Source organism: Mizuhopecten yessoensis, unplaced genomic scaffold (genome assembly GCF_002113885.1).
Source record: "Mizuhopecten yessoensis strain PY_sf001 unplaced genomic scaffold, ASM211388v2 scaffold716291, whole genome shotgun sequence".
NCBI lineage: Eukaryota > Metazoa > Mollusca > Bivalvia > Pectinida > Pectinidae > Mizuhopecten > Mizuhopecten yessoensis.
Genome location: NW_018480043.1, coordinates 297,585 through 321,748, shown reverse-complemented (window position 1 = coordinate 321,748; position 24,164 = coordinate 297,585). Strand labels below are relative to the sequence as shown.

The following is a 24,164-nucleotide window of genomic DNA, read 5'->3' as shown; positions in this document are numbered from 1 at the left end:
TATCGCCCCACTCCTAATATCTCCCACCCTCTCATTATCGCCCCACTCCTAATATCTCACACCCTCTCATTATCGCCCCACTCCTAATATCTCCCACCCTCTCATTATCGCCCCACTCCTTATATCTCCCACCCTCTCTGTATCGCCCCACTCCTTATATCTCCCACCCTCTCATTATCGCCCCACTCCTAATATCTCACACCCTCTCATTATCGCCCACTCCTTATATCTCCCACCCTCTCCTTATCGCCCCACTCCTTATATCTCACACCCTCTCATTATCGCTCCACTCCTTATATTTCCCACCCTCTCTTTATCGCCCCACTCCTAATACGTCCTACCCTCTCATTATCGCCCCACTCCTTATATCTCACATCCTCTCATTATCGCCCCACTCCTTATATCTCTCACTCTCAATATCGCCCCACTCGTAATATCTCACACCCTCTCATTATCGTCCCACTCCTAATATCTCACACCCTCTCCTTATCGCCCCACTCCTTATATCTCACACCCTCTCCTTATCGCCCCACTCCTAATATCTCACACCCTCTCATTATCGCCCCACTCCTAATATCTCACACCCTCTCATTATCGCCCACTCCTTATATCTCACACCCTCTCAATATCGCCCCACTCCTTATATATCCCACTCTCTCATTATCGTCCCACTCCTTATATTTTCCAACCTGTGATATCTCGCCTCTCCTACCCTTTGTTGTTCCTTTAACTGTTTACTAATATTATCGTTCCATCCCTACTTTTTGTGCATATGCAAGAGACAGGGTGTGTTGGTGTGCTTGCCTCCGTGTGATAGCGCGGATCCGATGCCGATTTTATAGTGTTATCTCACTGAAATACCATGCCGAAGGCGCCCAGCACAGCATTCCGCCCGGTCACATTGAAAATGCGCAGCCATATGGCTGGGACCCTTGGACTCACCCAACTCTAGACGGACGCTATATTAATACCTGGTCACCGGCGGCCAATTTGCGCTACATTCCTCCCTCCTTTCCTTAATCTTCGTCCCCGAGTACGACGCTATATAAAACCCAGGTTCGGGGATTCCCTTGTCGGTCATTAACCTAGTACTAGAAGCAATAGTTGGTCACATGCACCATTGTAACAGCAGAGGAAAAAGCATGGCCCGACTTTGATTCGAACCCAGGAACCGCCTTAATCTAGACGGACGCTCTACCTGATTGAGCTACCATGTCACCTGCGAACAACCTAGTCCAGTTCCGCTACATTTAAAACACCAACCACCCCTCTCATATCTCTTTCTCTCGATCTCTTTTCCTCCACTCATTGTTCCCTCTTTATAAGCTTATATTATACCACAGTCTGTAATCGTTAAATGGGAGTGACACATACTAAAACAGAAGCCAGACATATGTATATAAGTAGGTTATTAACTGTAACAGAGATAACGCCTCGATAGCATGAGTTTGTGATTTCACTGCTACACTTACATTACATGCCCGACAAGTAATCTAGTTATAAATAGTGTACAGAGTAAGTTATGCTCAGACGAGACAATACCGTTCTTCGTCAAATGTCTTTACAGTAAAACCTATATCTTCATTGTCCGTTTTATTTCATGCCCAGTGTAGACCTGTTCTCATTCATTTCCAGTGTCCGTACGTTTGCATGTCCAGTGCCTTTCACCAAGGTGGCCGTGGTTCGATTCCCCGATCGGAGGTGAAAAGGTACGGGGTCACCTGCCCGACCACATGGGTTTTCTTCGTGTATTCCGGTTTCCTCCCACACAAAGACCACCGCGCGCTTACATCTGGGCTAACAAGAGTGATTGATACAAGTTGAATAACTTGTTTCATAATTGTTGTAAAAGAAATAAAGTGTATATTTACCGTCCGTATACGTTTATGTCACGAATATATACCTTAAACAAGGAATGCTGGTAGCAATCCATTGATCAGGCTTAACAGATAGGTCGGCACACAAGACAGGGGGACAGCTGGTTGTTGGTAACGTGTTTAACGAGCCTCTGTCCTCTTCTATTTTCCGCACCCATGATGCATGCATCAGGATGTCATACATGTATTAGAATGTCAATTTCTGTGGGTTTTTTTTAAGGAGGAGTTTGAGTTCGATGGTTGACTCTGTCTAACGCATTGGGTCAGTATTGTTAATGAAGATGAACATAAACACAAGTGCTAAAGTGTTCACCAATAGCAATTTCTAAGCTTGATTTCCAAAGTGCACGAGCCTTCTTTAAGTGCCTCACTCGGAACATATCGGCCAATTCAATACGAGCAGTTCCGAATGACAAATTACAGGAAGCCCAAGAGTGCTTTTCCTTCTCTTTTAAGGCAGACATGGGATTTATGTTTAGATCATTGCTCTTGAATAGCAAATCTTTTCACCAAACTCGCGTCTTAAATCTAAGAACATGGATTTGCAAATTTCTTTTTCACATTAAACAGATAACGGTTTTAAGTTATTTTTTAAGTAAACAAAGACTTTGACCATTAGCGCAGTTGATAAAATTGACTTTAAATGTTTTTTTCCTCCAAAAGCCTCTTTATCCGAGTTACAGAATCAGAGGATTAATGTTTTACTAGCAGGTCGGACCGTGTTTTGTCGAGTAAACCATGTTAAGTGTTGTAATGGTACAGTAATGGTTTAAAGGTCTTGTCGCATCTGTTTGAAGGACATTAAGAGTACAATAGACGTTGCCCCTCCCAAACTGTCAGATTGCGAGAGGAGACTTTGGTCTTTTCCTTGCGTTAAGTGTGCATGTTTAATGTTTGTAAAGAATGGTCCCTATCCATGTAAAAGTATTTATTCGGGGTTTTAATGGATTTGCAGTATACAAATTTAGTTGAACGAGAGGTTAATACAAGATGGCTAAAAATAGACTAATATGTGTTTACCTAGTGATGTCACGCATGTCATCGATACTTATATATATATAAATATTGATGATCACATTGATGATCACAATTGTGTATCAAATTGTGTGTTGTACTTGATGAAACATTAACGACATGCATCGATTCAAATACTGCACGAAATGTATACGACAAAAAGAAGATGGCTGCCAAGTAACGCCAAATCTCGACACAGGCTTACATCGTGTTAGTCTCGTCATACGTGTTAATATTATATCTTGTCTCGGCTACTTCCTTTAGTACCGCTTGTGTCCTTTGCAAATCATTTTTATATACGGATCTTACTTAGAATAAACGTATCCTGTACGTAAGTTCCTATTGAGCCATTGTCAGGCCAATTCATTACAGTATCAGTGTACATCTGTGTCACGTGACTGGCATCAGGCAGACATTATCATTAACATATATGTTTGGGAACGTACCGGCCGGAGAAATGGGGTCAAGAGAACATTCGGAATCGGGATATTCTCACCTTTTACATGTGCATGCCACACCATTCCGTTTAAACGACAGTTTCGGTGATCACGTGACTCCGCAGTTCGAACAATATGTCAGTGTTTTATTTAATGACACCAATCTCCATGGCACTGCGTTTAGCTGCATGTGACACCGCGCTAGGGCCAATCAGTCAACGCTTAGAACAAATTGAAGCGTTTGATACTTTCGTAAAGTACTTGTGACCTTTTGGTGTCCGAATGCAATTCACCTATTCGATAAAATGCATTAGGAGCTATTAGGGAAAAAATCAGACTTTTTCCCTGTGGCTTGTCAGATAATTTATACATTTTATCTTCCTCTAACTTGTGTTGTTTCCGATGTCTATCTCCGTCCTTCATTGTGACTTGTCAAACTCATCCCTCCCTTATGATTCAAAATGTATTGGGTCACCAGCCCGACTACACGTTTTTCCTGTGCACTCCGGTGTCTTCCCCATACTTAGACTCACTGTGCGTTTCTATGCGGACAACATGGATGACTGATTAATAAACTGTTTCATATTTTTTTGTAAAAGAAACAGTTTATTTTACGGAATGCTAGGTTTAATGGAAAGCGGTTCTTTGTGGTTTTGTTTAGAATAAACAAACCCGTTATATTAATACTACTTGTTTTTAAATTATGCATGTATCTAATTGCAGGATTTCGAGTCATGTGCTATTTTAACGTGAATATAACATAAGGTTTAGTTAAAAAAAAAAACAGAATTAACTAGAACACTGACAGGTCAGTAAGGGCCCGTCTTGTGGCAATATATCCCCCATAAACATCAAGATGCAATCTGCCCATATAGCTGGGCTTGACGTTTGACATTTGGACTTCAAAAAGAATCGCAAGGAAGCAAAATATACATTTTACATGTACTATGATGTGAGTCTTGTTTCCTTCCACCTCCATATTTGCTGGGCTAACAGAAATGTAAATACCGGTGCAATACTCATTTGTTAGCTTTGATTTGTTTTATTTCACCTTATATAACTCCTCCATCAAGAGCCAGGGTCAAAGTCAGAGATCCACTTTGTCTTTGACCTTTGTACCCAATTGACCTTGACCATTAACCCAGTGACCCTGATCTTTGGTCAGTTGACTTATTCTTTAATTCTGACCAACTTTGCTTCTTAATATCATAACAAAATGTTCTTCAGTGAAAAATACAAAACTTGACCTTGACCCCTTGGACCCCGTAATCTGGACCTAAGGTCAGTTGACTCTGTGCTAAGTTCTGAACAACATTGCTTCATAATGTCATAACAAAATATTCATCAGGGAAAAGTTACAACATTTAACCTTCGCCTTTGACCTAGTGACCTTGACCTTTGGTCAATTGACTCCTTGTTTAATTCTGAGCAACATTGTTTCAAAGTGTCATAGCGAAATGTTCACCAGTGAAAAGATACAAAATTTAACCTTGACATTTGATCCAATGATCTTGACCTTTGGTCAGTTGACTCCTTGTTTAATTCTGATCAACTTTGCTTCATCATGTCATAACAAAATGTTCATCAGTGAAAAGATGCAAAAATTAACCTTGACCTTTGAATCTAATGACCTTGACCTTTGCTTCAACTTTTTACCTCAGTGTGTCTCTTTGTTTAATTCCGAACAACTTTGCTTCATAATGTCATAGGGAAATGTTCACCAGTGAAAAACTACAAAATGTGTCTCGACCCCTGACCCGATGACCTTGACCTTTGGTCAGTTGACTCCTTGTTTAATTCTGATCAACTTTGCTTCATAACGTCATAACAAAATGTTTATCAGTGAAAAGATGTAAAATTTGACCTTGACCTTTGAACCTAATGACCTTGACCTTTGACCTTGATTTTTTACCTCAATGTGTATTTTTGTGAACTGAACATCTTGACCAAGTTTCAAGTACATCGGTCAATAAATAACAAAGTTATTAGCCAGGATCAAAATTTGTGGACGGACAGACAGACAGACAGAGTGATTACTATAGGGCACCCGTATCTCCGATACGGGGCCCTAATTAAAATGATCTTGGTAATTTAAAAAGGCAGACAGCCCTTTTTAGCCAAACTTAAACTATTTTTTTACATCCGTGAAATTTTCTTTCATGGGATCTAGAGACATATTCCGATTATGCGACTAAAAATAACTATATTGTACTTACATATACAAATATATGCATAGCTATTACAGTACTTACCAATATCTCTAGCCCTATATACCAGAGTACTACTACCTACAGTACTAACCAATATCTCTAGCCCTATATACCAGAGTATTACTTACTACAGTACTTACCAATATATCTAGCACTATATACCAGAGTACTACTAACTACAGTACTTACCAATATCTCTAGCCCTATATACCAGAGTACTACTTACTACAGTACTTACCAATATCTCTAGCCCTATATACCAGAGTACTACTTACTACAGTACTTACCAATATATCTAGCCCTATATACCAGAGTACTACTTACTACAGTACTTACCAATATCTCTAGCCCTATATACCAGAGTACTACTTACTACAGTACTTACCAATATCTCTAGCCCTATATACCAGAGTACTACTAACTACAGTACTTACCAATATCTCTAGCCCTATATACCAGAGTACTACTAACTACAGTACTTACCAATATCTCTAGCCCTATATACCAGAGTACTACTAACTACAGTACTTACCAATATCTCTAGCCCTATATACCAGAGTACTACTAACTACAGTACTTACCAATATCTCTAGCCCTATATACCAGAGTACTACTAACTACAGTACTTACCAATATCTCTAGCCCTATATACCAGAGTACTACTAACTACAGTACTTACCAATATCTCTAGCCCTATATACCAGAGTACTACTAACTACAGTACTTACCAATATCTCTAGCCCTATATACCAGAGTACTACTAACTACAGTACTTACCAATATCTCTAGCCCTATATACCAGAGTACTACTAACTACAGTACTTACCAATATCTCTAGCCCTATATACCAGAGTACTACTAACTACAGTACTTACCAATATCTCTAGCCCTATATACCAGAGTACTACTAACTACAGTACTTACCAATATCTCTAGCCCTATATACCAGAGTACTACTAACTACAGTACTTACCAATATCTCTAGCCCTATATACCAGAGTACTACTAACTACAGTACTTACCAATATCTCTAGCCCTATATACCAGAGTACTACTAACTACAGTACTTACCAATATCTCTAGCCCTATATACCAGAGTACTACTAACTACAGTACTTACCAATATCTCTAGCCCTATATACCAGAGTACTACTAACTACAGTACTTACCAATATCTCTAGCCCTATATACCAGAGTACTACTAACTACAGTACTTACCAATATCTCTAGCCCTATATACCAGAGTACTACTAACTACAGTACTTACCAATATCTCTAGCCCTATATACCAGAGTACTACTAACTACAGTACTTACCAATATCTCTAGCCCTATATACCAGAGTACTACTAACTACAGTACTTACCAATATCTCTAGCCCTATATACCAGAGTACTACTAACTACAGTACTTACCAATATCTCTAGCCCTATATACCAGAGTACTACTAACTACAGTACTTACCAATATCTCTAGCCCTATATACCAGAGTACTACTAACTACAGTACTTACCAATATCTCTAGCCCTATATACCAGAGTACTACTAACTACAGTACTTACCAATATCTCTAGCCCTATATACCAGAGTACTACTAACTACAGTACTTACCAATATCTCTAGCCCTATATACCAGAGTACTACTAACTACAGTACTTACCAATATCTCTAGCCCTATATACCAGAGTACTACTAACTACAGTACTTACCAATATCTCTAGCCCTATATACCAGAGTACTACTAACTACAGTACTTACCAATATCTCTAGCCCTATATACCAGAGTACTACTAACTACAGTACTTACCAATATCTCTAGCCCTATATACCAGAGTACTACTAACTACAGTACTTACCAATATCTCTAGCCCTATATACCAGAGTACTACTAACTACAGTACTTACCAATATCTCTAGCCCTATATACCAGAGTACTACTAACTACAGTACTTACCAATATCTCTAGCCCTATATACCAGAGTACTACTAACTACAGTACTTACCAATATCTCTAGCCCTATATACCAGAGTACTACTAACTACAGTACTTACCAATATCTCTAGCCCTATATACCAGAGTACTACTAACTACAGTACTTACCAATATCTCTAGCCCTATATACCAGAGTACTACTAACTACAGTACTTACCAATATCTCTAGCCCTATATACCAGAGTACTACTAACTACAGTACTTACCAATATCTCTAGCCCTATATACCAGAGTACTACTAACTACAGTACTTACCAATATCTCTAGCCCTATATACCAGAGTACTACTAACTACAGTACTTACCAATATCTCTAGCCCTATATACCAGAGTACTACTAACTACAGTACTTACCAATATCTCTAGCCCTATATACCAGAGTACTACTAACTACAGTACTTACCAATATCTCTAGCCCTATATACCAGAGTACTACTAACTACAGTACTTACCAATATCTCTAGCCCTATATACCAGAGTACTACTAACTACAGTACTTACCAATATCTCTAGCCCTATATACCAGAGTACTACTAACTACAGTACTTACCAATATCTCTAGCCCTATATACCAGAGTACTACTAACTACAGTACTTACCAATATCTCTAGCCCTATATACCAGAGTACTACTAACTACAGTACTTACCAATATCTCTAGCCCTATATACCAGAGTACTACTAACTACAGTACTTACCAATATCTCTAGCCCTATATACCAGAGTACTACTAACTACAGTACTTACTAATATCTCTAGCCCTATATACCAGAGTACTACTAACTACAGTACTTACCAATATCTCTAGCCCTATATACCAGAGTACTACTAACTACAGTACTTACCAATATCTCTAGCCCTATATACCAGAGTACTACTAACTACAGTACTTACCAATATCTCTAGCCCTATATACCAGAGTACTACTAACTACAGTACTTACCAATATCTCTAGCCCTATATACCAGAGTACTACTAACTACAGTACTTACCAATATCTCTAGCCCTATATACCAGAGTACTACTAACTACAGTACTTACCAATATCTCTAGCCCTATATACCAGAGTACTACTAACTACAGTACTTACCAATATCTCTAGCCCTATATACCAGAGTACTACTAACTACAGTACTTACCAATATCTCTAGCCCTATATACCAGAGTACTACTAACTACAGTACTTACCAATATCTCTAGCCCTATATACCAGAGTACTACTAACTACAGTACTTACCAATATCTCTAGCCCTATATACCAGAGTACTACTAACTACAGTACTTACCAATATCTCTAGCCCTATATACCAGAGTACTACTAACTACAGTACTTACCAATATCTCTAGCCCTATATACCAGAGTACTACTAACTACAGTACTTACCAATATCTCTAGCCCTATATACCAGAGTACTACTAACTACAGTACTTACCAATATCTCTAGCCCTATATACCAGAGTACTACTAACTACAGTACTTACCAATATCTCTAGCCCTATATACCAGAGTACTACTAACTACAGTACTTACCAATATCTCTAGCCCTATATACCAGAGTACTACTAACTACAGTACTTACCAATATCTCTAGCCCTATATACCAGAGTACTACTAACTACAGTACTTACCAATATCTCTAGCCCTATATACCAGAGTACTACTAACTACAGTACTTACCAATATCTCTAGCCCTATATACCAGAGTACTACTAACTACAGTACTTACCAATATCTCTAGCCCTATATACCAGAGTACTACTAACTACAGTACTTACCAATATCTCTAGCCCTATATACCAGAGTACTACTAACTACAGTACTTACCAATATCTCTAGCCCTATATACCAGAGTACTACTAACTACAGTACTTACCAATATCTCTAGCCCTATATACCAGAGTACTACTAACTACAGTACTTACCAATATCTCTAGCCCTATATACCAGAGTACTACTAACTACAGTACTTACCAATATCTCTAGCCCTATATACCAGAGTACTACTAACTACAGTACTTACTGATATATCTAGCCCTATATACCAGAGCACTACTTACTACAATACATGAAACCTTATTGTGTAATAGTACACGTGAACCATGATAGTGGCACAATGGAGATGGAGGACCATAGTGTGTGCCATTTGTAATGGATGGTTAGGGATCAGAGACTGGCGCAGTGGATCCTGGACGTGATTCGCTGACCTCTACAACACGCAATAATCTGCCTCGTAAAAGTCCGTTGTAATAAAAAGGGGAATGTCCAATATCCGGTGAACTCCCCCTCCGCTTCCCATCTCACATGTGCTCAGGACCCTCTCCACATTTAAGCAGCAGCCCTCTATAAAGTCCATTATCGCCGTAAAGAGTGGTGCGTTAATGCGGTTGTCTGCAGGACTTGTCTTTTCAATTTCAATTTGCACTCTAACTTTTGTCGTCGTATGTTAAATGATCCTTTAGTTGAATTACATTGCTGAGTTTTTACGATATAAATAGTCTTTACTACCAGTGTTATATTACCGTCGCCTCGGTCCCTTTGGACATGTCCTCACAAACTTGCTACGGTCCCAAAATCTTATTTATTTATCTCAGCAGATTGCTACAGTTACACTGCACAGATCTATCTTAGGCAGTAGACAAGTTTACCTCTATGCAGATTTTGCTTCTTGATTATTTTACGGAGTGGTTGGTGACACTCTGCTGGATTGACTCCCATTTCAGTGACAGACTACAGTGTCTTGTGAATGACCACGTCTGAAAATGAAACCTCGAGTTTGGGGCTCCTAAATAGTGCTAGGCCTATCTATGGGTTGTCTGTATTTCCAAAACACTGTTGAGATATTCCGTTATGCTGATGACACACATACATACAGGATGTTCAGACTGCATAACAACTATAATACCATATATGTGATAGTAAGTCTGGAAAATGTCTGACGGACGTCAGTTTTTGGTTTAGTGCCAGTATGCTGAAGCTAAATCAGGATACGACAGACCTCATTGTTCTAACACCAAATCATCTGTAGAACAAGACACAGGACCTGTAGCATAAGATTTAAGACAACCCCACTCAGACAGTCTCATCGACGAGGAACTCAAATGTATACTTAGTTCTGTGAGTACAGACTGCGAAAGAGGAAAACGCCATAGCAATGCCATGCTTCTACCGAATCTGGAATACTGGATGATCTGTATATTTTGCTGTAAACCCTAGACACGTTGCTGGTAACCTATCGCCTGTACCACAACAATACACTCTTATATAGACTGGCCATTGTCTCTAGAATATTGAAGTATTAAGAAAAAAGTTTAACTCAAAAAATGTTGATCACTTGGATGTCTGATTCTAGACTAGGGGGAGATAAGCTAGTAGTAAAATGCAGAGAAATTCTTCATACAAACTTGGGGGCTGGTAGCCAGTCTAACTCTAACTTATATGGTATCTCAGTAACTCCGTCTTCAGGGAGATACTGCAGATTGGCATGTTACAAATTCAAATTCAAAATGTTATTTCCATATTTGTAACTACAAAGTAGTTTGAAGGCAAAAATAGAAAAACACAGTGAAATACATACATAGACATGAACATGTAGAAAAGTGGCAAAGAGATTGCTTATATTTCTAATATACATTAACATGAACAAAATTAACATAGCTTCACGTACTGTAAAAGGAGAGTACTGCTCTCTATCCGTTCGTTACCTGTACCATACATATAACAGTATAAGGTTCTGGTATGTACCACAGGGACCTGATAATTTGTTACAGCTATAATTGGACCTACATGTAAAGTAAAGCGTTCAGAGTAAGTTTACATGTTTTAGGGGTTAAGATCGACTTTCGATAAAGGTGACATCCCCAATGATTATATATACAATTATTGAGGGTGTCATTTTTACCGAGAGTCGATCATGTAACATGTAAACTTACTCTGAAAATATTACTTTAGGTCCAAATATAGCTTTACCAAATTCTCAGGTCCCTTGGGTACCTGTATGTAGATACAAGTAGCTAAATGCGACAGTTCCTCTCTATCTGAAGGCACGTGCTACCTTCTATCAACGACCACCAAGGTCAGAGTTAGAATCACTGGTTTGTGTCCTAAAATCTCGTACCGTTACGTATACGCATGGGAATTTTTGGGAAAGTAGCAGCAAGTTGTGGAATAACTGCCTACCTGTAACCATTTAGCTGAAATTCGTTTTAAAAAAGTGCAAAACCCATCAGTGTTTAAAGCTGCCGAAACAACGTATAGGCTTGATAAGAAATATACACCTGAACTACATGACTGATCGTTGAAAACTGTGTAGACTGTATGTACTGTATTATGCTGTAAGTACTATTATCTGATAAGTAAAGAATTAAGGATTCTACGTAGTAGTACATGGGGGTAGCAGATCTACGATGGTCTGAAAGTATCATCACAGAAGGAAGAACAGGGTTCTACGTCGACCCTATCATCAGATGTATTTCATATATATGTTTTGTTCGTTTTTTTCATTCAGTTTTACAGGGAAACAAAAACACAACTGTAGTCACACGGTATAATTATGTTTACAACACTAGACCACTTTACGGCATTATTTGCCGTAGAGTGTCATCCGGGTCTTTGCCAAAAATGAAAATAATGTATTTTTGTAAGGTATGATTGGCATATCGGTGCGGATAAGGCATTTGTTCTTGTATTAAAAGTTTTACATGCAGATGTGTGACGTAAAATCTTTTAATTTTATAACGAAATTTACGTTTCAGTTTCTACTTTTATACAGCATAATGAATTGCATTAACTTTTCCAAACATATTTCGAATGCGTAAACTTGTCGAAGATTTTTTGTTTGTTTTGTTTTGGTGTAATCAATTTTCGAATATTTTATATCCAGGGGTCAGTTATCAATGTTGCAGAGACATAGCTGTTCAGTACATTGTTGTATCAAATATCGACTATATAGTCATTTTATAATGATAGTCATTGAATTTTGTTTTGTTGAAAGTTTTTATAGTTTAAGAAAATAGATGTTAATGGCCAAGTGTTTCCTTTATCTGTCAATACATAAACATACACCTGCTGAAATTGGGCCTTCGTTTTAGTGTCTGAAGCAAATCGATGACAAAATAGGCGACATTAGCGATGCAGACATAACGAATCAATCTATGCTAATTTTTCACTAAAGGTCAATTACCTTGCGAACTGCAGGTTTAATTTATATGCAGCAAAAGTGGACATTCCTGCGCATGCGTTAGTGTCAAATCTGCTGACCGCAAAGGCAAGCCTTCAAAATGAAGTCGCTCAATGTCACACTAATGAACCCCTTTTCTGCCTCCACTAAGGAGAGTTCCACGATGGCGGATCATTTCATACTTCATTACTTGATTATTTTCCGGTTTATGTGAAGTGTATGGATCCAGTACTATTTGTCTTCTTGACTTCCGTCGTGGCAACGCGGCCATATTGACACCACCTGAATACAAAATTTGCTATTAATCTCCTTTATTTGGCATTGATAAAGAAAGACCACGACTGGCAGTTCAGGCGGGATGTTAAGGAATTCATCAATCAATAAAGTAAAGCAGTGGTCAGTACCGCTATGTGTGGCCGGAGTCGTGCACAATATGGCAGACACTTCATGATAATTGGTCGGAATATCACTAACAACAGAGCCTGGTGCAGGACGTTGTTTCCGGAATTTAATTTGCTTTCCCCTCCGAGGCGTTTACGTACGGATTATTAGTAAATCAAATCAAATAGAAAGATGTTCGGGAAGGTCCTTTGTATTTTTATGTTAGTAGTACTGTTAAGTCGTATAGTTGCCATACACTTTCTAAAATGTAATTTAGTAATATCATTAAGAAAAGAACACGCTCAGGTACGCCTAGCTCTGGGTTAGATTAACGCTGTACTAGTCTGGTACGCCTAGCTCTTTGTTAGATTAACGCTGTACTGGTCAGGTACGCCTAGCTCTTGGATAGATTAACGCTGTACTAGTCAGGTACGCCTAGCTCTGGGTTAGATTAACGCTGTACTGGTCTGGTAGGCCTAGCTCTGGGTTAGATTAACGCTGTCCTGGTCTGGTACGCCTAGCTCTGGGTTAGATTAACGCTGTACTAGTCTGGTACGCCAGGTGCTAACAAATACATGTACTTACATCTAGCTTTAATTGTCGTTGGGCCGTTTTGCAGATACAAAAAATCCATCAGCTTTTCTTAACCTAGTGACTTATAAAGGTAAATTCGAAAATTGATGACATTTTCATTCTTATTTAACGAAACAATTACATTTAACTTGCGACAGTATGGTAATGTGATGACTTTTGTTTTTTCAGTTGCCCGACTGCGTGCCTGCGGAACACGATGACAACGATGACAGCCATGATTGGAGGCCATTTTTGTGCAATCTTCATGCTAATAGCGGGTAATTATTAGTATTATCATGACGTCACAATTAGTAGACGAATTTCACGGTTTCTGTAACACAAATAACCACACTTATACCGTAGTTTTCAGTTAATAAACCCATGTTTACCACACTTATACCGTAGTTATCAGTTAATAAACCCATGTTTACCACACTTATTCGGTAGTTTTCAGTAAAAACACCCATATTTACCACACTAATACCGTAGTTTTCAGTGAAAACACCCATATTTACCACACTAACACCGTATTTTTTAGTGAAAACAACCATGTTTACCACACAAAATACCGTAGTCAGTAAAAAAAACCACCCATGTTTATCATTTAACTACCCAAGGTTTCAATGAATACACGTATGTTTATCACATTGATACCGTAGTTTTCAGTGAAAACACCCACACAATAATACCGTAGTTTTCAATGAAAACATCCATGTTTATCACACTTATTTCCTGGTTTAAGCTGATAATCCCATGTTTATAACATAAATACCGTAGTTTTCAGCAGATACACCCTTGGTTATCACATTATTACTATTTAGATTGCAGTTAATTTACCGATGTTTTCTTCACGTACGCCGCGTGATACTATGATTGATAGTTCGTGTGCCCGTGATATTAATATTTGTTTCAAACACCTGAAATCGGATGCGAAAAATAGTTGCAACACTACCATATTGCGCATGATTTATATGATATGTACAAAGTATCATGGGAAGACTGGGAAGTAAGCTTACCAAAAGCACTGAAAAGAAACAGGCATATATCAATTAAATCATTCGTTATAAAGATAATCAAACTAATGTAAAAAAAAAAAAAAAGCTCTTCGAAAGAATCCTGAGTATTTATTGAATCTCTGAATGAAACGCTCAACACAATTTCGGACAGAGATGCTAATGACATGCCGGTAGGAGGAATCAGGGCTGCTGTATCATGTTTCGGTCCATGCATCCAGGATAGATTGAAATTGATAACCATTTTAGATGTGTATTTTATGCTGGAGGGACATTATTAAAGTTATATAACATTTCTGTGACATCATTTTTAATCTTCTTTGGTGGCAGAGTTTTAACAACTTGTGCTTATCCTAATTATCTAGGGTTTATTTTCAAAAGAGATTATAATTGTGTCCCGCATTATAAGGCACCGATCTTATTAGCATCAAAACAAAAGAAGAATGACTTTGACCTTGCCGGTTTTTCAGTTGTGCAAAGTAGGATTAGTTTTGCACGTTAAATATGAATTACGAATATTTGCCTGAAGCATAATGGAAGCCTTATTAAAAAGGTTATTCGACTAGGAAGATGAAGGATTATTTTGGCCTATACAGCGCTCGCAGTTTTCATTTCACGATNCCCCCCCCCATACACTGTTCCCGTCTTTCCCGGCCCACGATGATATACGTTAGGTAAGGACCAAGCGTAATGATGAAGATAATATCAGTCTTTTCGTATTTTTTCAGGTTTGGACCTCGTTCTGAGCGACGTTCACGAGTATCGTTTAGTACGAGATTTGCTTAAGAATTACGAGAAGAGAATCATGCCGTCCCAGAATAGTTCTAAACCTTTAAATGTTAAGTTTGGTGTGGCGCTGGCCCAGATAATAGATGTGGTAAGTATAAAGCACAACACGTGAGCATGTGATGGTAAAACATGAGACGATTAAGTATGAGATGACAAAATACGTGATGTTGAAGTACGTGTGATGACAGGGTGAGACAAATGTCCAAGATCAATATTACGTTTTTCAAACGATTTATAATACAATTAAGTTTCCTATAACTTCCAGCATTAGTTTGTCGCCATACGTCTTTTAGAAGTAAATGGAAAGTGCACTTGAAAAAATACTGCCATATTGACTTAGGAGTTGCATTCACATTGGAATTGACTTATATACGAAACAATGCATATTGTTATGAAAAACCATGATGATGTTTGCCATTGATAGCAATTCCTTTTATTACTAGCATTAAAAACTAAACACTGGAATGTACAACAAGTTATGTCTCCCCAGACGATAAAATACAGTTGTATTAAAAGAATAACACCAGACGTTAAACATAGGTACGGTCAAATGTACAAAAAGTCACAATGAAGACGATAAACACAGAAAACCTTAAATGAACACAGAAATCCTAAAATGTGCCAATGTCAAAACCAGACGATAAATACAGAAATCCTAAAATGTGCCAAAAGCCACAACCAGACGATAAATACTAAAGTATTTATAATGATAACTTTGTGAATTCAGTTACCTCAGCTGACTGACTATTTCAGTATGTGATTTTTATTTCGAAGAATATTAACTCATCATTCCTCAGAATAATCTGGTAAGATCGTCAAAAAACAACATCCTTGAGATTCAAAAACTGAAGGAATGTTAGGATTGTCATCATGACGTGATTTACTTTGATATCCTTGTTGGCATCCTCTTTGATTTTTGTCTTTCATTGAAGGTCTTTTTGTGTAGAATGTATTTTTTTTTTATCGACTGCTTTTGTGCGTGACGCTTTGCTTCTTTTTCTTCGTATTTATGTACCTCAAAAGTTTGACTTGTTTTCAGAAAGTTTTCTAACTGTACCGCACATTCTCGACACACTAAAAGGGATACATAGATAAACTCGTTTGACTGTAATACGTACTCTTGGTACAATATGAAAAGGATAGGCTTATAAGGTGAGATATTTAATTGCGCTTTGAATAGGTCGTATATTTTACGGGATATACAATTTCAGGATATATGTTAAAGCAGAAATAACGCCAATTATTTTTCATTTGGGATTGATCAATAGTTATACACAACACACTTAAGTTCATGGGGACACTTCCTGTAGCAGATTGTTTGTTTTGCCTCAATTGGAATATGCGTGCGAAGCGTGGGATGGTTACTCTCAAACAGATCTTACTTGTTTTCACTGGTTCAGCTTGAAGTAGCAAGTATTATTACTGGCTGACTTTCTATTTCAAGTATATTTTTTTTATATATATATATCAAGAGTCACAACTTGAACCTGTATCAGAAAGAAGAAAGATATAATAACAAAAATAATGAAAAATATTACTAAAATGAATAAATAATGATAAATTATTATCTCAACAACAGCAAATACCCTTTTGTAAACTTTGTAATCTTCTTTTGTTTCTAAAGTAGGTAATCCCAACAGCTACAATGTGAAAAAAAAAACGAAACTTACCTATTCCTAATTTTCGGTTGTCTAATTAATTCCAATTATTATTCCATTTACTGTAATATTACGGAGTGCAGACGTTCAAAACGCAGTTTTCAATCATTAATTCAACATAAACATGGTCAGTTGTTGCTCAATTGTACTCTTTTGTTTCTATTTCTTCTTTCCGATCGTGAACGTTCCATTTCTTGATAGCGACATCCTTGCTTCCCTACTTATGGTGTTAATATGTACAGGCTGTTTCAGTCTCAAAAGCTTACTCCGAATATCCTGACTTAACTGATGGATGTCAATTGCTGACGTACATGTACAAACTACAATAATGGGTTTCCAAAGATGCAGGATGATAAAGACTGTGAACAAGTGTCATGGTTGCCTTTAGAATCTCACAGGGAAATATGCTTTTCCTTTGTGCGATGTGAAGGTCGACGTTTTTGATTTTGCTCATTAGAATGCCTTGTGGGTTTTTTTCACTACCCGAGTTCACGATGTGATAATGTGATGTTACTAGACTTTGAATCAGGTTTACATCTCTTTGTACTTTGCAAGGGTCTCCGCGTAAATCTTGCCTTTGTTCATATGTTGCCCTAGTTTTATCGATTTTTATCGTGTTGTTTATTGAAAGTTTGAAGTAATTTTACGTATGACTCAAAAAGCATCATCAGCGACCCAACGTGTGTTTGTGGAAATGATATAATGCTGTAATATACTATGTTATTGTATGTTTAGAAAAGTTCAAGTTTTGATTGGAAATATTTGTCGTTATTTCAATATTACACTTTATGTTCTTCTTTGTGGTTCTCCGAAGAAGTCTGACGAGAAAAAACGGGAAGAGGGAACATTATTCAATATTGTTCATACCCTATTCGCGAAAATCTATACTGTAACGATTTCAAGACTTGTAATATACAATCATAATCATTGTCCTTTTTCTCCTTTTTTTTCCCTTTCCTTAAATTACCTGCTATATACACTTTCTTAATTTTGCCATGATTTATGTTTTATGAAAACTGTTTTGAATTGTTTATCTGAAATACAATGCCTTGAACCGGATTCTGTGTGTGGTTTAACATATAAATGTGTTTGAATTATACGCATAAACTTACGACCAGACCGTAATCGCCAAAACGTACAAATTGTCTCAAACAAAAGATAAACAAATAAACACTAGAATGAGCACATAAGCATTCTCAAGCACATCAATCCTTAACAAAACGATAAAAAAATATCATCAAGTGCATGAAAAGTCACAGCAATCGATAAGCAGAGGACCAAGCGATGAACACAGAAGCATTCGAATGCAGATCAATCCTTAAGCAGACCATAGGCACAGAAATACTCGAATGCATACAACTCCTCAACCAACCGATAAACAAACAAATATTCAATTGCATGAAAAGTCACAGTCACCGATAAGCAGAGAACCAAGTGATAAAATAGAAACACTCGAATGCACATCAATTCTAAACCAGGGGATAAACACAGAAGCATTCGAATGCACATAAACCTTTACCAGACATACGATATACACAGAAACACTCGAATGCAAACCAATCCTTAACCAAATGATAAATATAGAATTACTCAATTGCACGAAAATTCAAAGCAACCGATAAGCAGAGAACAAAGGGATATAAACAGAAACACTCGAATGCACTTCAATTCTTAATCAAACGATAAACACAGAAACACTCGAACGCACAGCAATCCTTAACCAGACGATAAACAAAGCACGAAAAGTACAAACAACCGATAAAAAGAGAACCAAGCGATCAACACAGACACACTTGAAAGGACAGCAATCCTACCTGACAATATACACAGCATATTTAATCCGTACAGATGTCACACCGTAATGACAAATACAGAGATATATAAAAATCACATTGTGAAGCCAGAGACATTCGATGATTCGATATGCAGTTGTGTATGATTTTTATTACAATAAACATAAATTCATTATTCCTCGGATTAATCTCTGGCAACACCATCCTTAGAAACAAAATAGATGTGATCGAAATTCCTAAACTGAAGGAATGCTATGGTTATTTACAACTAGAGGGATAGAATTCTTGGCCTTGCTTTAAGAAAGTTTTTCGACTATAATGTACCTTCTCGACAGTCGACACTCTCAAGGGTATACGTAGACAAGAGTTGGCTATAATACATACCCTGGGTACAATATGAACAGCATTATAATATATGGCAAGAGGTTTAAGTGCTCTTTGAATGGGTCGTAGATACCAAAATCAAGAGTTACAAAAGTTAAAATGCATTTTACGGGATATAATATTTGAAAAACTTCTTTTTAAAGAAATAATGGCAACATTTAACATTTGAAATTTAGAAATAATTAAACAGTGTTCATGATATATGGCAGATACGTTAAGCACTTTTGGCCCCTATTTGTTATTAAAAAAGTGATAAAAACGACAGTTACAGCTTGAGGCGATGTTTACACACGCTCTGAAAGTCAGAGAACAGCCTAAACATCTATTATCTAGAAATAAACAGGCGGTTAGCGCTTCCTTGAAATGGTATAGAGAGCATAAGGGACTAGCTAAGTATTGACATTTTAGTACGGCTGTTGCAACGGTGTCATCTGAAACAGTTGAAATGTCTACTGGTCATATGTGTTGTCTCACAGGTTATCATTGCTTTACAGTAATGATTATGGTCGTGTCTGACACGGTTTCCGTCCCTGTGAAACAATATGATTATATCATTATTGAGACGACGCATGCCTTGCCTATCCGTTCATCTTCCCAGCTCGTGATGGACATGTAACAGAACGCAGTTATTGTATGAACAGTGCAAAACTCCAAAGAGTTAAAATGCTACACTAAAATATCACTGCCTACGATGTAATATATATGTTACCCTAAAATAGCATTAATTGAACACTCTAAATTTTACTACATTATAAACTATTTTTGTAATAAAACAAACGTTTATTTAGTACTATATAATCATTGAGCACTGTAAAGTCAGTACCATGTACCACGTATTGCACTAGAACACTTTTTATTGGACGTAATTGAATACGTACAACACTAAAAATGTATTCATTGAGCACTTTGTACTTCTGACTACACTAAAATAGAATTAATCGAGTACTTCAATTTAACTAAATAGCATTAATTGAGTGTTACCTACTGTCAGTATGCGACACATACTTTCAATACCAGCGTCAGGAGACATTATTGGGCCTCGTGTAGTATCCCATATCGGTTACATGTCACAACTGATTCACTATTTAGTATCAGTTCATCCCTGGTGTAAGGTATAGAAAACGTCACTCACACCACTGGGATTCGATGTTGAGCAGATACTCATTGTCTTAGGCTGTGAAATACTTTGTAATTTATGTAAGGACGGACTACATTTTTACGCGGTAGCGATAGTATTGAAGGGGTCATTATCATTTGAGGCCGTAGGCGGAATACTTGCAGTTTTTAGCAAATTTGACTCATATTTAAGACAAGTCTGGTTCAAACACATGTCTTCCAGATAATATGTGCGAACTTGATCCGGTCGGATATTCTTGCCAATTTGATCGTACGTAGCTGTACATGTCTTGATTACATTTCGATTCTACGTATTGCAAATGTTAACACTCAACGGGTTTCAATTGATGATCAGCTCAATACGTAGGTGACACTTCAATGTGTTAACCTTAGTCATTCCGAGCATATTACTCGTACTTCCTTGTGAGGGTAAGCCGGACTTCCTTGTAACGTTATGTTGGGAGGTAGAACACGTTCTCCTCCTGCCTTGATCCACCCTTACAAAGGTGACTGAGTTCCTTATCAACAGGTACATATATACCATCTCTCCTACAACAAGACGCATGTTTTTGTAACGCTTTTGTATTAGCTTCAAACAATATTAATGGGGAGAAAAAATCATTTGTGAAAACGAGTATGTACTGATATATATTGTTAACTATTCGAAGAAACAGAAACGTTAAATCTTTTACAAAGAGCATTTGAAAGTGTATCCATCTTGTATTCGTCTGTCATTGTTTTAATGATGACTAAATACTTTACGTCATGTGTGAAAGATGTGTCCCTGGTGTACATTACAAATTCATTGTTTTATGTTTCAGGATGAGAAGAACCAAATAATAACCACGAATTGTTGGCTAAATTTGGTAAGTATTAATTACCGGGGCGTGATAGTCGCACTAATTATATTGTAATTGTCATCTGTCAGCGGGGCTCTGGAGGAGTGTTATTTAGGTGCTCGAATGATGTGTTACGTAATGCTATTTGAGTCAAAGAGGCACACAGATGATGCGTAAGGAAATGATCTTCGAGTCTGTGAGGCGCTCAAATGATGTGTAAAGAAATGATATTTGAGTCAAAGAGGCGCTGAATTATGTGAATAGAAATAATCTTAGAGTTAGAGAGGCGCGGAATTATGTGAAAAGTAATGATAATCGAGTAAGAGAGGCGCTTAAATGATGTGTAAAAATGATGTCTGAGTCAAAGAGGCGCTCGAAGGATGCGTAAAGAAATTAAATTTGAGTTAAAGAGGCACACGAATGATGCGTAAAGAAATGACATTTTAGTCAAAGAGGGGCTCTAATAAAGCGTAAAGAAATGATATTTGAGTCAAAGAGGCGCTCAAATAAAGCGTAAAGAATGATGTCTGAGTCAAAGAGGCGCTGAAATAATGTGTAGAAAAATAAAAGCTGTGTCAGAGAGGCGCACGAATGATGTCTAAAAACTGGCTTTGTCGTACTTCCTCACGTGACCGTACTTCTATAGTGATAACACAAAGACATCCTCCAATGACATTAACAGGCTCAATAATCAATTCAACAACACAAAGTCAAATGTTTGGCTACCGCAGTACCAGAACTAGAGGACTTGGGATGCTGAACGTTAGAAATACGGAAAACCGTCATTTGTAGAGTTATAATGTGAATGAAATTGGTATGCTTTTTAGTATAACATTTTATGTTATTCCGATAGATGCCGAAACTATCTTTTAACACTTCATTTAGGATAAGATGTTTTCTTTCGGTAGTCATGTAATAATCTCCAAGAACAAATACTTTACTTTAATCAAGTTGTGTCCTTAATAAAAACATCTAATGTTGATCTCCTTGGTATCATTGCGGGGTCATAATCGTGTTCTCATATGGTGCCTGTGTTGTTAAAAATAGTTTCTATAGCAACATACGATAGGTCGTAGTCTTCGCTATAGTAACAGGAATTATAGAAGTGTCAGTGTTCCCTTTGTCACCTCCCACACCGGCTGTCAATCATCCAAGCCCCGCTTGTCGTTCGATTGTGTTCCTCCTGGAAGTATTGTATGGTAATCTCTATATCATGTTGATAGTCATGTCAAACGTACTATATGACGAGCGCTGCAGCACGTGCAATTCCACGTGCAGCGTGATTAATAAAGATGTGTCAAATACATTTGGATTTCTCAGAAACTATGCTAATATATCAAAATACCGTAAAACTGTAGTGGTTTTATAACTAACGACGCTATAATCATGTTAGGATTCGAATATGCATAATTTGCAGATATTTCACTAAAATGGCGCTATTGAATTCTGTTCTGAATAAATGTTTTACCAGCAATTTGACTAATACAGTTTAATCGTTAAATGCTTAAATGTCATTCAAGTTGTTTCTGTAATAGCGATATAGTCATTCAGCGGATTAGATGTCCCTTTCTAACTTTATCATAGACAAATCATTCTCTCCGTTGCTTAACTATCAATTTTCCGTTGAAATATTATTACACTCTTGTCAAATCGACTCGCTTGTTTTTATCTCTCCATGATGAACAGCAAATACGTAAATGCTCTGTTGTATAACCGTAATAAATTCAGGACAAGGGTACCAACACTTTAACAATACCATAACCACTGTCACTATTAATATGTAATAAAAAAATATATTTCGATGCCTATTACAGAATTAGTTGTTTGAAATGTAAATGTTTGAAAACAGCCATCAAATAAATCCATCACACTATCTATATGGGAGTCTACTTTTATATGCCAATGCCAAGCCCATACTTCACCGATGATTTTATATGAACAGCACCAAAACGAGACTATAATTTATGTTCCGCACATTCTATGAAAAATTAGCCTGGAGGAAATACTTAATTTGAATGGGGAAGTTTCTTTAAGACAGAAAAAAACTTGTTTGGTGTCTAAGGAGAATTCTCAATCTCAACAAAGCCTTAGTAAAACTCTTCATTGGTATTAAAACTAATGAAATGATACCATTTACCCTCAAATGTAGCCCGCATATAACAGTTCATTGACTAAGCATTTATAAGCAAAATAGCAAAAGAAACCCATAAATACTCAGAAACACAATCCATGGACGATTTGAAAATACAACAATAACGAAAACGAAAACAAAATCGAAAAACAGTGAAGACAAACAAACACCAAAGGGAAAATGCCATTAACCCCATACAAAGAGCAAAATATCGTACTAGATATTGTACTAGATATTGTACTAGATATTGATATTGTACTAGATACTGTACTAGATATTGTACACTTGATATTGTACTAGATATTGTACTAGATATTGATATTGTACTAGATATTGTACTAGATATTGTACTAGATATTGATATTGTACTAGATATTGTAATTGATATTGTACTATATATTGATATTGAACTAGATATTGTACTAGATATTGATATTGTACTAGATATTGTACCAGATATTGTACACTAGATATTGTACTAGATATTGTACTAGATATTGATATTGTACTAGATATTGTACTAGATATTGATATTGTACTAGATATTGTACTAGATATTGATATTGTACTAAATATTGTACTAGATATTGTACTAGATATTGATTTTGTACTAGATATTGATATTGTACTAGATATTGATATTGTACTAGATATTGTACTAGATATTGATATTGTACTTGATATTGTACTAGATATTGTACTAGATATTGATATTGTACTAGACATTGATATTGTACTAGATATTGATATTGTACTAGATATTGATATTGATATTGTACTAG

The 24,164-nt window shown here is 37.0% G+C and overlaps 1 protein-coding gene across 3 annotated transcripts in view; it reads left to right on the top strand.

The window, feature by feature from the left end:
* LOC110442704 (neuronal acetylcholine receptor subunit alpha-10-like) overlaps positions 1 to 24,164 on the top strand; it is a 238,482-nt gene that overhangs the window by 177,846 nt on the left and 36,472 nt on the right. For all 3 annotated transcript variants that reach the window (XM_021486427.1, XM_021486426.1, XM_021486428.1), the window contains 3 exons: positions 13,849 to 13,937; positions 15,401 to 15,549; positions 21,234 to 21,278. In XM_021486427.1, the coding sequence (XP_021342102.1) occupies positions 13,877 to 13,937; positions 15,401 to 15,549; positions 21,234 to 21,278 (255 nt within the window). In that variant the 5' untranslated portion in view covers positions 13,849 to 13,876. The remainder of the gene's footprint in view (positions 1 to 13,848; positions 13,938 to 15,400; positions 15,550 to 21,233; positions 21,279 to 24,164) is intronic.